The sequence below is a fragment of the Equus quagga genome, chromosome 6 (genome assembly GCF_021613505.1).
Source record: "Equus quagga isolate Etosha38 chromosome 6, UCLA_HA_Equagga_1.0, whole genome shotgun sequence".
Taxonomy (NCBI): Eukaryota; Metazoa; Chordata; class Mammalia; order Perissodactyla; family Equidae; genus Equus; species Equus quagga.
This window is the reverse complement of record NC_060272.1, coordinates 59,867,998-59,883,634: the sequence shown is the minus strand read 5'-3', so window position 1 is coordinate 59,883,634 and position 15,637 is coordinate 59,867,998. Positions and strand designations below refer to the sequence as shown.

Here is a 15,637-nt window from a genome sequence, read left to right as displayed (position 1 = left end):
AGGGCGTGAAGGTGTGCAGTTCGGAGGGAATTGTGTGGAGCTCGGTTTTTCTTCCTTCTTGCTGATTTTTTCCCCTTTGAGCCCCGTGAGGACATCTCCTCGAGAAAGTCATCTGCCCTTGCCCAGAAGCTAGGACCTGATCTGCTTCTTTCTTCCTTCAGGTGTGAGCATTTTCGTTCTTCATTGGAAGACCATGAGGATGATATTGTAGAAATGAGTGAATTTTCCTATCCTGTCTACCGGGCCTTCCTGGAATACCTGTACACAGACAGCATCAGCCTTTCCCCTGAGGAGGCAGTAGGTAATTGCCGCCAGACTTCACCCTGAGACTGGCATGTGCTGGGGAACTGCCAGGGTGGTTTCTGTAGAGCCTGAAAGGAGGTGGCTCTGAGGGTAATCACTGAGGTAGTTCTCTTTTTGTGTGTTGACCCCAAACCTTTTTCCTTATTGTTATGCAGAGGTTGACTGGATGGGTAAAATGACAGATGGATGAATTAGCAAACTGTCACCACTGTGGAGTGGGTGACATTCTTCCTTAATTGCTACATGTAGCTACTGCACGTGACTTTTTATTTGCAAGATGTTTGTGTTGTAAAAAAGATAAAATGCACATAATAATAGGCCCTGCTGGTCTCCAAAACCATGCATCTCCCTCCCAGTTGGCTTTGGACAGCCCACTGCGGTCTGGTGCCTTCTGTCTTGAAGTGAGTGAGGGGCGTTCCCTGCACCACAGGCTTAGTGACAGCAGAAGAGCAACCCTGGGCGTCCAATGGGCCCAGAGTGAGAAACATACTAAATTTCAGTTCACAGCTGTCAGCGATGTTGTTGGCTGATGGTACAGAAGAAGTAAGGAATTGCTTCTATAAGGAGCTAGAGAAAGAGTTCAACCCCCAAATTTTTAAATTAAACATTTATTTGACATGTATAAATCCAGTTACACTTTTACCAAATCAGCATTTAATTTTCCCCAGGTGAACAAAAATCTGATTTCGGAAGTTTTGTAGTTTCCTTCCACAAATGTTTTAGTGTCATCGCCCACTGTGTGCTGCAGCTCGTCTCAGTGTCTGTGAATGAGACAGATCGAGTCCCGGGCCCTGGGACTTGTGTTCAGATGAGGGAGAGCAACTTGAAACGAATAAGCACAGCGGTCATTTGGGAGGGTCACGGGAGGCCGCTGTCTGGAAGTGCATTGAGCAGAGACCCCGGGGGAGGCCCGAGGGAGCAACCAGGCCGATACCCAGGGGAAGAGCATTCTCAGAGGGGAAACAGTAAGTGCGAGGGTCTGAGAAGAGACACAATGAGCATGTGGCGGAAGAGGAAGAAGGCCAGAGCGGTTGGAATGGACTGAGCGAGACTGATAGTGGCAGGAATTGAGGTCAGACAGTTGGAGCTGGGCAAGATCATGCATAACCTTGGGGGCCGTGGGGAAGAGCTTGAGTTTTATTCTTGGTGTGATGGAAAGCCTTGGAAGGCTGTAAGCGTGGTTGTGCTATTTAGGATTTGCTTTAACTCTAATAGTAAAATGAAAACGAAAGTAGCTTAAATAAGATAGTTGCTTTCCCTCTCACACAGAGATACAGTGCAGGGCATTCCTACATGTGGCCCCTGCACTCATGGTCCAGGAGTGGATTTGCATTACAGGCAGCAGGATGGAGGAAAGGACAATGACAAAGGGGCAAAGGGCAAATCCCAATGTCTCTTAAGGAAAAGTCCTGAAAGTTCCATTTATTTCGAACCATGGACCAGAGCTGACCAAGGCCATGACCCAGCTGCATGGGAGGCTGGGTAAAGTGCACTCATTTCCAGATGGCCAGGGCTCAGCCAAATAGTCTGCGATTTTGAAAGAAAGGGAGAATGGATGTGTGTGTATATGGGAGAGAGGGGGAGGCAACTGGCAGCTTCTACGGGAGTGATGTGATTTGTTTTTCAAAGATCAGTAATTGTAACGGTTCAGGTGTAAGGTGATGGTACCCAGGTTAGGGTGGTGTGGCAGTGGAGGTGTTGAAAAGAGACCAGGCTCTGGCTGTACTTTAAAGATGGAACTGATGGGATTGGTCCATGGATGGAATGTGGGTGTGAGAGAGCGAGAAGGGCGACTTCTCTGAGGTGTTTGGCCTGAGTAGCAGGGTTAATGGAAGCACCATTCACTGAGATGAGGAGGACGGAGAGCAACAGGTTTTGCTCTTGAGTTTGAAAAGTCAGAGGCGTTTGAGCTGCTTATTAGACATGGCATAGCGGTTTTTTTATAGGCCCACCCCTAACCTTTGCAGGGCCCTGGACAAGCGTCCAACTGGAGGTCTATGTACCATATGTCTAAAATTAAAAGTTACAGCAGTCCCCCTCACTCCCAAGGGTGAGTTCCAAGACCCCCTAGTGGATGCCTGAAATCGCAGATGCATCACACCCTATGTATACGATGTTTTTTCCTATATTTCCATACCTCTGATAAAGTTGAATTTATAAACTAGGCACAGTAAGAGATTAACAACAAGAACTAATAATAAAGTAGAACAATTATAATTATAATAATGTACTGTTATAAAGGTTATGTGAAGGTGGTCTCTCTCTCAAAATAGCTTGTACTGCACTCACCCTTCTTGTGCTGATGTGAGGTGTTGCAATGCCTCCGTGATGAGATGAAGTGAGAGGAGTAATGTGGGCCCCATGATGTAGCGTTATCTTTGGAACAAGGTTGACTGTGGGTAACTGAAACCCTGGATGAGGGGAGACTACTGTTTATGTCAAGCTAACAAACTTCAGATAATATATGTTCAATCCTCATACCTTGAAAAATACACCTTCATTGAGAACTGAAAGGCCAGGTTTGAGTTTTAGTGGGAATTTAGAGTTTAGGACTCCTGGGGCCAGCCCGGTGGTGCAGCGGTTCAGTTCCCACGTTCTGCTTCAGCGGCCCAGGGTTCACTGGTTCGGATCCCAGGTGCGGACAGGGCACTGCTTGGTAAGCCATGCTGTGGCAGGCGTCCTACATGTAAAGTAGAGGAAGATGAGCACAGATATTAGCTCAGGGCCAGCCTTCCTCAGCAAAAAGAGGAGGATTGGCAGTAGATGTTAGCTCAGGGCTAATCTTCTTCAAAAAAATAAGAAAATAATAGAGTTTAGGACTCCTTGGAGTTCTGTGCTGGAGCAGTGGCACAGGAAGGACAGGCCCCTGGCCCCCAGCTTCCTACATGGCATCTTTCTTTACCCACCACCAGCTACATCCTGCATCACAAGGGGTGTGTGGGCCTGCCAGCCTGCATGTCCAAGCCCCACCCAGCCCAGCCATGGCCACCACTTGGGACTGGGCATCTGCACATTGGTGGTGTGGTCTGTAGGGGAGGAAATGCCCACATATGTGGCCTCAGTGTCCCAGGTACCTAAATTGTGGTCTAGGAGTGGCACATGGCTCCTTGGCCACCTTGTGGTCAGGGCTGTGCCTGGAGGAGGCTCAGAGCTGGGCTCTCTTGAGCAGGGGCTCAGGGCAGGGGCCTCTCTTAGGACAGCACGTGGGGTCTATGGAGACATGATTCTGAAGGCTGGGAGTGTGTGGGACTGTTGATGTGAATTTGGGAGTGTTGAGAACCAACCGGAAACAATCAAGCCATTCACAACTCTCAAGATTTCAGAAGATTTCAATATCTTCCGATGGGCCATAGGTCTGTCTTCTGTAATTTTGATATTTGTCACGTTACAGTGAAAGCAATTTTCCAACCACATTCTACCGCATATAAAAAACTTATTAGCAGATAGGTGCAAAAACAGTTAATGTTGTCAGACTGATGAAATGCGGCCCTCTGTGAAGTTCCTTGCATCAAAGGTTGGCTTGAAGTGGATGTGACAGTTTTCTGGGGGCAGGATTCAGCTAACCTTTTGGTCAGGTGGCACCCCAGGACTGAATGTAGCCCTGGCGAATGTCCTGCTCTGACTGTGTGGTGTAGGACCGCTGGGCTCACAATGCTGGAATCCCTTCGCACAAGGGCAAGAGGGCCCTCACCGTCTTTCTAGCCAAGCCATGTATCCCGCACACCACTCATATCGCAGTGACAGAGTATTTCTAGCATTCTCTATGCTAATTAGCAAATCCTCTAGTGAAAATTTAGGTAGCCATACCTAAAGCCCCTGACCAGGGCCTTTCAAATGCTAACCGACCCTTCCTGGTTAGAGCACTTCATAGTATTTCTTAGTGTTTCACAGTACTTCGTAGGGGTAGGTTAAAATTCACTTACACATGTATGTCACTCTATGGAATTATTTGACAGTAGATGACAGATAATATAACGGAAATCATCAGTATTTATAGATAGTATTTAAAGCCATGGGGCTGGAGATTAGTGAGGGGAATAAGTGAAATAAGAATCTGAGGATTGAACCCTGGGGCACTCAGACGTTTGGAAATCACGGAAAAGGATCCAGCCAGGGGAACTGAAGAGTAACTAATTATAAGACGAAAACACAAGCAAGGAACACAGTGTGTCAAGAAGGGCGTGTCATCAGCCACATCAGATGCTGTGTAAACGTCGGGTAAGCTGGACCCAGAGACCAGCCCCTGAGATTTGGCACCATGGAACCATTCGTGACGATCACATGTGATGTCAGGGAGTGGAGGGAATGGGTTTCTGCTCGGAATGGCTTGAGGTGAGAAAGTAGAGGTAGCAAATAGAGACTACTCTCCCCAGGAGGTTTGCTCTCGAGAGAAGCAGAGAAATGGGTGTCCAGGAAAGGTCTGAGTAGGTGCAGTGTGTGCAAATGCTGATGGAAATGACCCAGGGGAGGATATTGATGATGCGGGGAGAGAGAGAATTCGAGGAGCGTTTCTAGGAAAAACATTAAAGCTATTTTTACCGTGCTCCTGTTTGTCCCCTGCTGCTTGTTTGTGTCTTGTATCTGCTCACTTCAGCTATGTCCTCAGGTAGAGCCACACACTCAGAGTGTAAGCAGCGTACGTCTTCGTGTGCACAGCCCTTCACTAAGGATTACCTTCAGAATAACGTCAGTCATCTCTGGAGGGTTGAGTGAGTTTAAACAAGGATGCTTCCAGTCACTCCCCCTAATAAACACCTCTTTCCACCAGGATTGCTAGATTTGGCTACATTTTATAGAGAAAATCGTTTGAAAAAGCTCTGCCAACAAACTATCAAGCAAGGAATCTGTGAGGAGAATGCCATCGCTCTGCTTTCAGCTGCTGTGAAGTATGACGCTCAGGTAAGAAAAGCACTCGCTCAACTAGCTGGCCTTCTGGGAAAAGTCAAGTTGGCTGTGTCCTGTGTATTTTAAACGAAAATAAACTCCAGGGAGATTAAAGATTTAATGCAAACAAAGTAACTAAAATACCAGAAAAAATATAAGTGAATATTTATATCATGTTAGGGTGGACCCCAAAGGCAGAAACCGTAAAGGAAAGGAGTGATAGATCTGATTTCAAAAAGATAAGAAACGTTCATACATCAAAAATAGCACAGAAAAAATTAGAAAGTAAATGATACACTGGGAAAAATATTTGCAACATATAATGAAGCAAGTTTACCATTGTTAATGTATGGTTCTTAAAAAACAAAAAAATATGAGCAGTTTGGTTTTGAAGGAAGTGGACCAAAGAACAAATGGATTTATGGACAAATGAAAACAAGGTGTAATTTTCCCCCATCCATCTGAGGAATGTATTTTTAGAAATAATACAGGCTCAGAATAACGGGTGTTCTCCCGAGCTGCGGATGAGAGGGCAAATTCAAATTGGTGCAGTCATTCTGGGGAGCAATTTGGTATAATATGTATTGAAAGCTTTAAAGAGATAATTCTGTAAGGAATTCACTTACAGGAATTTATCTCAAGGAAGTAATCATGGATTTGGACGAAGATTTCGCTTCAAAGACGTTTCCTGCAGCATGGTTTATCATTTTGAAAAATTAGAAAAAGTCAACGTGACAGTAGAGCATTGTTTCAACTACAAAATGTTAATACTATGAAATTATGCAGCTATTCAAGATATAACACTAATTGAAAAACTATGGTCCTATTTTTATTTTTTAAGAACATATAAATAGCTGAATTTAAAAAGACTGAAATTCATTATCTACATAGAGAAAAAGACAAAAATGGAGCCAGTGGTCATCTTTGAATGGTGGGATTATGGATGATTTTTATTTCCTTATCTTTGCTTGTTTTTTCTGGACTTTCTACAGTGACCATGTATTGTTTTGATAAGAAAGAAAGGAAAGAAAACCTGTCTCAGGGCTAAATCTTTAGGAAACAGGCCATACTTCTTGCAGTTGGCTTCCTTTTGGTATAAGGATATCCTCTCCTTTGGTAAAAAAACAGGGACATTTTGGTGGTGGGCGGAAAAGGGGTTATAACTTCTTTTCTGCTTATATAAATAATAATATGCTTATTAAAGAGAATGTGGAACATACAAGAAGTGAGAGGAAGGAAATGACTCACAACCAAAGAAACTGCTCCTTTTGATTTTTTCTTAGGTTACATTATGTATATTTCTCTAAATGTTAGATTTTTTTCCACTTAACATTTTCAAAAGTCTTACCCACCATGAAACATTGGCATTTAAAAGCATAGTGAATGTCTTTCATTGAGGTGATAATGACACTTATGACATGCAAAATGCTTCACGGCCAAGCAAGATCTGTGTGCTTTTCCCGGAGTTTGTTAAAGTCATGGTGATGACTCTGGACTCTGCTGGGCTCCCTCAGATGACGAGATAGGGAGCAAATGGTGTTCCCCTCTGACCTGGGCTTAATTATTTCCAAGACTTTCATATTCCTTATTATGTGAATTATTTGTATGGCTACCCTCCAGCCCTCTCTTTTCTAGATAGTAAACTCCTTCAGGAATGGCAGGGACTTTGTTTTGCTCACAGCCATGTCCCGAGCGCCCTGGATGGTGCTGACACATAGTGGGTGCTCACAAAATATTTGTGTAATGAATGTATGACTGCCTGTGTAGGCACTGTGTGTTCCCACAGCCTGTCAACTGATTGTTGTTCCCCAAATTAGTATAGTAGGCTACAAGTAAAATACACCGTATGTATTCTTAATATAAAATAAACATTTTTATAAAGAAAGGACACTGAATTTGGTTTGGCCAGTATTTTTTACTTGCTGACTCTAATAATCAAACAAGAAATGGGCTTTTTCAGCAAATTATTATTCCTCATGCTAGGCTACCGCTTAACACATAATTAATAGGAACCAGGGATTATTCAAAGCACAGTTTATATCTTGTTTAATCCTCAAAAGAACCTCATAAGATACAGGCATTATTATTATTAGTCCCAATTTACTAATGAGAAAACTGAAGCTCAAAGAGACTAAGTAAATCCTTTGTAAGCTAGTAAATGATAAAGCTGGAATGCAATCAAACATTGGACAGATTTCAAAACCACACATTTAACAACAATTCTCTATTGCCCCCTTCCACCCCATTTTTCAAATTGACAGTATTTGTTCTTTGATTCAGCAAATTTTCACTGAGGGCGTAGTATATGCCTGGCATGTTTCTGGGCACTGAGAGTATAGCATGTGAACAGAGCACACCAAAATCTCTGCCCCCGTGGAACTTCCTGGTGAGGGGAGATGGGCAGGAAATAGATGAACACAGTATATACTATGTAGGATGGTGATGAGTGATATGGAAAAAAGGTCGGGAAGCATGGGGAGTGCCAGGCTGAGATGAAAGTTAACGTTTGAAATACAGGGAAGGAAGGTAGCACTGCGAAGGCAACGAGCAAAAGGCCTTGAAGGGGCTGGAAGGAGCTCTGAAGCCAAGTGGGGGAGAACACTGCAGCTAAGGGAGGAGCAAGGGAAAGGCGCTGATGTGGGACAGCAAGGTGGGCATGGGTGGAGTAGAGGGCGGCAGGAGCGCAGTAGGTGAGGTCAGAGATGGTGCGTGAGGACGAGGACGGGTGTGTGTGGAGGGAGGCCGGGTCTGCAGAGCCCAAGGGGCAAGTGGAAGGCATCTGAGTTCTAAGATGAGTGAGTCATTAGAGGGTGCGGAGAGGAGCAGGCACGATGTGACTGACATTTGGAGATAATCTGCCTGCTGTGTTGAGACCAGTGTGAGGGTGAGGGGTTGCTAGGTAGGCTGTATCATCCAGTAAGTGATCATGGTGGATTGGTCCATGTTACTAGCTGTGGGGATAGTGAAAAGTGGCTGGATTTTGAATACATTTTGAAGGTAGAGCCAACAGGATTTGCTAATGGGTTGGATGTGGGATAAGGGAAAAAAAGATGACAATTTAGGATGACTCCACAGTTTTTGGCCTGACCAGCTGAAAGGATGAAATGATCATTCACTGAAATAGGGAAGATCGAGAGGAGCAGCAGTTTTTAGGAAACACAGAAATTTGATTTTGAATATGTTAAGTTTGTGATGTCTATGAAACATCCAAATGAAAATGCTTAATAGGCAAGTTGGATAAACAAGCCTGGAGTTCAGGGGAAGGTCACCAGTGTAGGCGAGAAGTGCATTTAAAGCTGTGAGCCTGACAGGAGACAGGCAGATGTGAGGAGTAAGTCTGCACACTCACTGTTTAGAGGTTAAGGAGATAAAGAGACACCAGCAAAGGAGCCAGCAGGGAAGGAAGAGAAAAGCCAGGAGACTGTGTCCTAGAAGCTGGTGAGGAGAGTGTGTCAGAAGGAAGAGGTCATGCACCGCGCCAGATGCTGCTGCTCGGTCAGGGTGCGCACTGAGGACTAACCGTGGGATTGGCGGTGAGGACGCCATGGGTGACCCGGGCAGCAGTGTCAACAGAGTGATGGGGGTAACAGCCTGACTGGAGAATGGAAGTAGAGGGATTGGAGACGGGGAATATAGACAACAACTTCTGGTAATTTCACTATAAAGATAAAAAGAGAAACAGAACTGGTGATGATTGAAGGGGCATATGAGGTAAAAATATATTTACTTTGTTAAGATGAAGGAGCTTGAAGCATGTTTGTAGGCTGAGCAGATGATCCAGTCACGGGGAATAAGCTGCTGATGCAGGGACAGTTGCTAGAGTGGTGTCCTTGAGGAGGTGGGAGCCACTGGGATCTAGTGAAAAAGCGGGGCCTGGCCTTAGATCAGGTCCTGGCCTGCTCATGCAGAGCTACAGGAAAGAAGATGGAGTCTCCAGGCATCTGTGTGGGCAGGCGGGGCCTATGGTGTCAGAGCTTGGGGGGTCTCTTCTGAGTGCTCTTTTCTCAGTGAAGGGGGGGTTAAACTTAGCGTAGCGTGAGGATGAGGGAGGAGGTGTTGGAGTTTAACGGGAGAAGGTACGAGAATCACGTGGGAGAAGAGAAGGAATGAACTAGGGAAATGTAGTTGGATTGCAGGACAGAACTAAGGGCCCAACTTTAAACAGGAAGCTCTAAAGTAGTAGCATTTAAAGGAGAAGTACAACTCTTCTGAAAAATCATGGGGGCCTTGTTTTATATGGAGAGAATTCCATTGTAACCAAATATCACTCTACGCCCAGATTTATTGAATTCTTAGAATCACAGGAACTGTTTCCAGTTCTTGTCCGTCTTTAATTATTATGGGAGTTCCCATTCTAGAAAAGTAAAGGAGGGGGGATCCAAGTGATGACTTCTCCTGGTCCTTTTGTTCTCCCGCTGGTGAACAGTTTTACTGAAGCTGTCCAGATCGGTAAGGCTTCCTCCTGCCTAACCACCTAACTGCAGACATTCATGCTTTAATGTGGGTGGCGTGGGTGTGAATGTCTCCATTCCTCTGGCAAATTCAGGCAGAGAGGCTGTATCTCTGTCTTGTTTCACTTCTATGTGCTGTAGGCAAATGTGTGATTTCTGTAAATTTAAGCGAGAGCCCATACTTTTAAATGGCTGATGGTATATTCAGCATGTGTTAGTGAAACACATTTTTATGTATGTCACATGCTACGATAGCAGGTGGGGGTGTGGACTTTGGCCTGTTCTGTCACTTAGGGCTGACCTGGGACTGAGTTGTCATACTGCCCCAGCAGCCCGCCCAAGCTGTGTTCAGGGATGAAATAAATAGGTTTTCCTCATGTGGTTTGTTTCTTTACTTAAAATGTACTGTGGATTTGTGTGTACGTTGGCATAGCAATCAGTATTGCTAATTTTTCTGTCTTTTCATCTTCAGCATTTGCTATAATTTGTAAGTGTCTAAAGAAGAAAAGATTATAGTGTGCAATGGGCATATATAATTGCTTGGAGATTATTTTGGGCATCATTTTTATAAGTTACCTTCAGTGACATAGAGAGGGAGCTTTATAACCACCACCTGGCAGCACCCTGTCCTGGGTCAGGATGGCAGCGTGGCCCCGGGTCTGAGGCACAGCAGAGTCTCCCCAGGCTGGCCTCACTTTAGCTGTCATTTCCCTGGGGCCAAAAAAGCATCCGCCCACCTTCATTCTGATTCTCAGATTTACATATCGAGTCAAGAAAACCACTACAGGATTCCTCTGTGGCCCAGAGTACGTTACAGGAAGCCAGAAAACGTGGGTCTTTGCAGTTCTTAGCAGAGAGAAAGTCATGATTCCCTCAAAGCGCTTTCCCAGTTAAGGTTCTTGAAGGTGTGTGTGGGTTGTGACATCCGCCCATCCCATCCTCTGTCATCTTGTCAAGGACAAAGAGCGGCGGCCTGTGAGTGACTTCAGAGAAGCAGTTTCCCAGTGTCAGTACTGTTTATGGCTGAATCTTCTCACAAACTCTTTACAGGTAGGAAGATTCAAGCCTCCAGGGGAATATAAAAGAGGAGTATAGTACTTTTAACCAGTACTGAAAGTGGAATGAACAATACAAATCCGGTCACTAGAAAAAGATAATTCATACACATAGGTGCCTTTTGCTGGGACAAAAAAGTCAGATTCTTTGCATTGGTCGGTGTGGAGGAACTTGGATGTTTTCCTCTGTGTTAAATTTTTACCAGCATACATTCATATTAGCTGTATAGTTTTATAACTATTTAAGTATTGCCGTACCAATGTTTCTTCCTCGTGACTATCAAATCCTTTTGCCTTGCCTGCGTGTTTTAGGACTTTTCATGCTATGTTGCCTTGCATTGGGATATACAAATTTGTTAAACCATTTTTTTTGTTCTTAGGATTTAGAAGAATTCTGCTTCAGGTTTTGCATAAACCATTTGACTATGGTAACACAGACTGCAGGCTTTGCGGAGATGGACCATGATCTCATGAAGAACTTCATCAGCAAAGCAAGCAGAGTGGGAGCCTTTAAAAATTGATCCTCACCTGCAGGAAAGAAGTTTTAGCCTGTATCCACTTTCTCTGCAAAAGTCAGAGAATAACTTCTCTTTAATTAGTAGTATTTATGATGAGCTTCATTTGGCTGAATACTTCCGTTCTGTCAAAAGGAGGATGGTGGTCAGTCTTCCCCATTTGCCGAAATGCAGTTTACATAGAAGGCATTCAGCACTCTGATCAGATGGGACTAAGCTTAAAGGAAAAAAATTAAAACGTCTTTATTGTATTTACCTTTTCCTCTTTCAAGTCACTTAAGCTGGATACTGTTGGCACATTGGTATAAGTATATGCTCTTCTGGCCAAGCCTTCCATTATTCAGCAGGCTGATAGCACGTGGACAGCCTGACCAGCCAGGAATGGTCACTCCCGCCTCATCAGCATCTAGCACCGTGCCTTGCATACAGTCGGCACTCAGTTAATTGATTGATTATAAATCGTAAGTACGCCCCCAGAACAGCTTTATCTGTGGGATACTGGATGAAGGAATAACTTGAACAAAAACATTTAAAACAGCCTATAACTCTTGGGGTTTGTATTCCTCTGGTCCATCACTCTGAGAAATAGTGGCTAATTTAGAGCATTCGTTAGAATTCACAAAAGGCTTTGGCAGTTAAATTGTCAAAGGTCCAAGGGCTAATTTTAATTTTCTGTTTACTCTGAGTCATTAATTTCTCCTATGGGATTATCGACTATGAAGTACTGTATTTGAAGGAGTGTTATTTCTGGGCTCGTCTGCCTTACATAATTGCATAATGTCCTTTGCTTTTGTGTTGAGAGATTTTGCCTATGTGAGTAAAAATGATTGTGTTTTTCTTGTAGTTGCCTTTTATGTCACTAAAAACAGGTCTGTATACCTGGCACAGTATACTTGTAAAATAGTAGCTGAAAAGGAATTAATACTTGTATTTCATGGACACCATCAACAAGAATGAGATAAATTTGTACTTTTGAAATCAAAACAAGTTACCCAACTGCAAAGGAGAAACTGGAACGGGATGTAGGATGTAGAGTCCGATGCTTCTGTGTATTTCACAATAGGGTATTATGGAAAGAAAACACTTTTGGAATTAGAAACCTTGTTCTGATGCTGAACTATTTGATAATAAAGTGCTTCTTTGTAGATAATAGAACAAATGTGTGCTTTTTTAATCCCTATGAAGCAGTAAAACTTTGTCAACCTTATGTCTCTCACATATGCATAAATCCATTTGATAGAAGCTTGTTTTTTAAAGCAGTTACTCAGATAAGGTATCACAGCAAAGCCCACCTAAAACCTAAATGGTTCATAAACAGCTTAATTCCTGTTCGCATTGCTGCTTCATTGGTGAGGCCAGCTCGAATCCTTTGTCTCTGTGTGTCTGGGTTTGCGGACCTCATCTGGCAGGCACGGGAGTCTGGATGCTCTAGGGCTAAGTCAGAAGCCTATTTTTGGAACTATATAGTCTTTCAGTTGTTATTTTAAAAGTTAGCCTTATACCACCGTTTGTTTTCATTTTTTGGTAGATCTGCTATTTTATCCAGCAAAGAAACATTCAGGCCTGGGGATTAGCTACCGATTCTCACAGTTAGACAAGGACCGTTTTTATTTCTGACTTTTCCTCCTCACCCGCCTCTGCTGGCTGTAACCAACCAAAGCCTTTACGTCTTCACAGAGTCTTCTAAAACCTTCTCTTCCTCTTTCTTGCCTATTTCTGACCGGTCTTTTGAAGCTCCTTGATGCTTTCTTCTTATATGAACTCATTTTGTGTAAACATTGGAACATTCAAAGGGAACAGATAAGTTTATTTAGGGATGAAAATGGACTACCCTTTACCAAACTCCACAACGGATCAAGAGCCACACTGCCAGAGTCCCAGTTACGGAGAAGGCCGGGTGCATTTTCTCCAGATTTCCTCTCTAAGCTTTGTTATGTGTCGGCCTGCACTGCTATGTAGCTCAATGCTGCTTATCTCTGGGTACAACAGAATAATCTATGAAACTTTTACAAAATAGAGACTCAAAGATTCTAATTCAGCATTTGTAAAAGCTCCACAAGTAATTTTGATGTTGAGCCAAGGAGGAGAATCACTGGTTTATCAACCCTTAAAACCTGAGACTCCAAACAATGAGGAAGGGCTAATTTTAGACCCGGCGAGACGATGGACGAGCCAAGTGGAAACATCTCTGAAAAAACACGCTTTCTCTCTGGTCTTGGAGGACAGGTTTGCCATCGACACGGGTGTGAAGGAGAGCAACACTTTATTCCCTTCATTTCTTTCTAACAGATGAGTGTGTGTAGAGTCTCAGAAACCCTGCTGTTCAGTTAGGGACATGTGGGAGAAAACATATGTGTTCATAACGACACTACAGCAGAAATGAATGGATCCTTTCCTTTATGTAAGTTCATCTCAGATTTTCTATCCTTTTATTTCCTCTCTGCTCACACAGAGAACTTGTGTTTTAGTGCTTCCAATATAATTTTATCCTTACTTACACAGAGAAAGGTTAAGATTTTACAGGAATAAAGTAGCATCCTCATCTACTGATAGAGGTTTGTGAAGATACCGCTTAAAGCTTTTTTAAAACTAAAGGTTAACGTTCTTTAGCTGAGACCTGAAGAAATTGCCAGTCATTCTGGACCATAAGTTGGTGAATTTTATTGAGAGAGAGAATTCTTGACCAGTGATAATGAAAAGGAGGCAACTACAAACTACATGCTCTTGTCTATCTTGTCAGCCCTCACCCATGCGATCATTATAACAAATGTGTTCGGAGAATTGTCAAGAGAAACGAAACATACCTTACTGTTATTTTGAATTCACTCTTTGCAAAAGCATAAAAACATAAACTATACTGATTTTTCTCTCACTAAATTCAGTTAAAATCATAACGTTTTCTATTCAGAAAGTAACTGATTTTGATCTGTGGAATAAATTTAACTTTCATATTAAATTGTCATTATCATATATGTCAATAAGTATAGTCCCAAAATAATGCACACAAAAAAGGATTTATGAAAATAAAATAGATGACTATCCCAGTTTCATATTAAAAGAGCTTGTTTTAATCCCATTCACACATTACACAGCGTTACCACAACGTATTTCCATATAAGAAGCTCTATTATATGTGGTAGAAATTTACTGTTTCTAGAGGCCAGATTTTAGGTGGTTCTGTAAAATATCTATTTAGACTGAAGGAAAATTCTACTGAATGAATCCTTCCCAACGCTGTGTACACTGGCCCAAAAATGAGGAACAAGAATATGCTTCTACAGGCAAGTTTCTATGAAATCATCCAGATGGTAACAGAACTAGTATGTAGGTCCCCGCCCACCCCCTCCGAACCACCATTTGCACCAGCAAGCTGTAATGAAAAAGAAATAAAAATATGAATTTGAACTTGTCCCTTTTATTATAAAGAACATTAAGTACTGGAATACTAAATTAATCTCCAGAAGTGAACAGTTTTCTACCATCCAAACTAAAAAACTGTAGTGTCTTAAAAGCTGCTTGATTTTGCCTTGACCCAAGAGACTACATTTCATGTAAGATCCTCATCCGACATGAACACAGTCCCCTGAGGTCTGCCTGCTGCTTTTCCTGCTCTCACCTCTTTATTTGCCTTTCTTCCTTCAGGAACAGACATGCTGCTGTTCCAGAAGAAGAGAATTTCACTGTCCACCCTGTTTTGAGAAATCATATTACTTCAACTTAATCCCCTATCTGAATCCCTTATCTGAAACCCTTAGTACCAGATGTGCCTCCACTTTTTTGGAGTTTAGTATGATAATATGGTACATATACCACATAACACATCATACTCAAGCAGGGCTAGGTTGGAGCCCCAAAACCAATGTATTAATATTTTTGTAGTGAATCCAGAATATTCCCACTGAGTGGGATAAAGGCTCTAAATAGCTCTATGCCATATGACTTTGGCACCAAACACACACAACCACTTGGTTTTTAAAGCTTTTTGGATTTCAGAATAGCAGATAAAGGATTGTGGACTTATAATATATATAAAGTCTACTGAGAGGAAAGGCCTTTAACATAAACTTTGTATTAGATGAAGAGAGAGACTTGCTCCCCAGTCCTCCTCTTACAACTCTCCATTTTACTATGACTGCTCATTGTTCCTCACACACACCAGGCATAGCCCCCCTCCGAGCATGGCTTTTCCTGATGTTTTGCCCCTGTGGACGTTTGGCTCACCCCCTCACCTCCTTCAGGGCTTTGCTCAAATAGCACCTCAGCAACTCTTTCCCTGACCACCTGTTTTAAATTCGACAACTCCTCTCCCTGCCAGCATTCCTATCCTCCCTGCTCTGTTTTTCTCCACAGTACTTCAGACAATTGGACATACTATAGATTCATTTATTTATTCGCTTGCTCTCTTTCCCCAAAACTAGAAGTAGAATGT

General features: G+C 42.9%; 1 protein-coding gene across 10 annotated transcripts in view; it reads left to right on the top strand.

Annotated features, from left to right (window-relative positions):
• The window catches only part of RCBTB2 (RCC1 and BTB domain containing protein 2), a 42,552-nt gene extending 30,197 nt beyond the window's left edge, over positions 1 to 12,355 (top strand). For all 10 annotated transcript variants that reach the window (XM_046664057.1, XM_046664063.1, XM_046664062.1 and 7 more), the window contains 3 exons: positions 162 to 301; positions 5,072 to 5,202; positions 11,074 to 12,355. In XM_046664057.1, coding sequence (XP_046520013.1) covers positions 162 to 301; positions 5,072 to 5,202; positions 11,074 to 11,214 — 412 coding nt within the window. In that variant the 3' untranslated portion in view covers positions 11,215 to 12,355. The remainder of the gene's footprint in view (positions 1 to 161; positions 302 to 5,071; positions 5,203 to 11,073) is intronic.
• Positions 12,356 to 15,637: the final 3,282 nt, after the last annotated feature.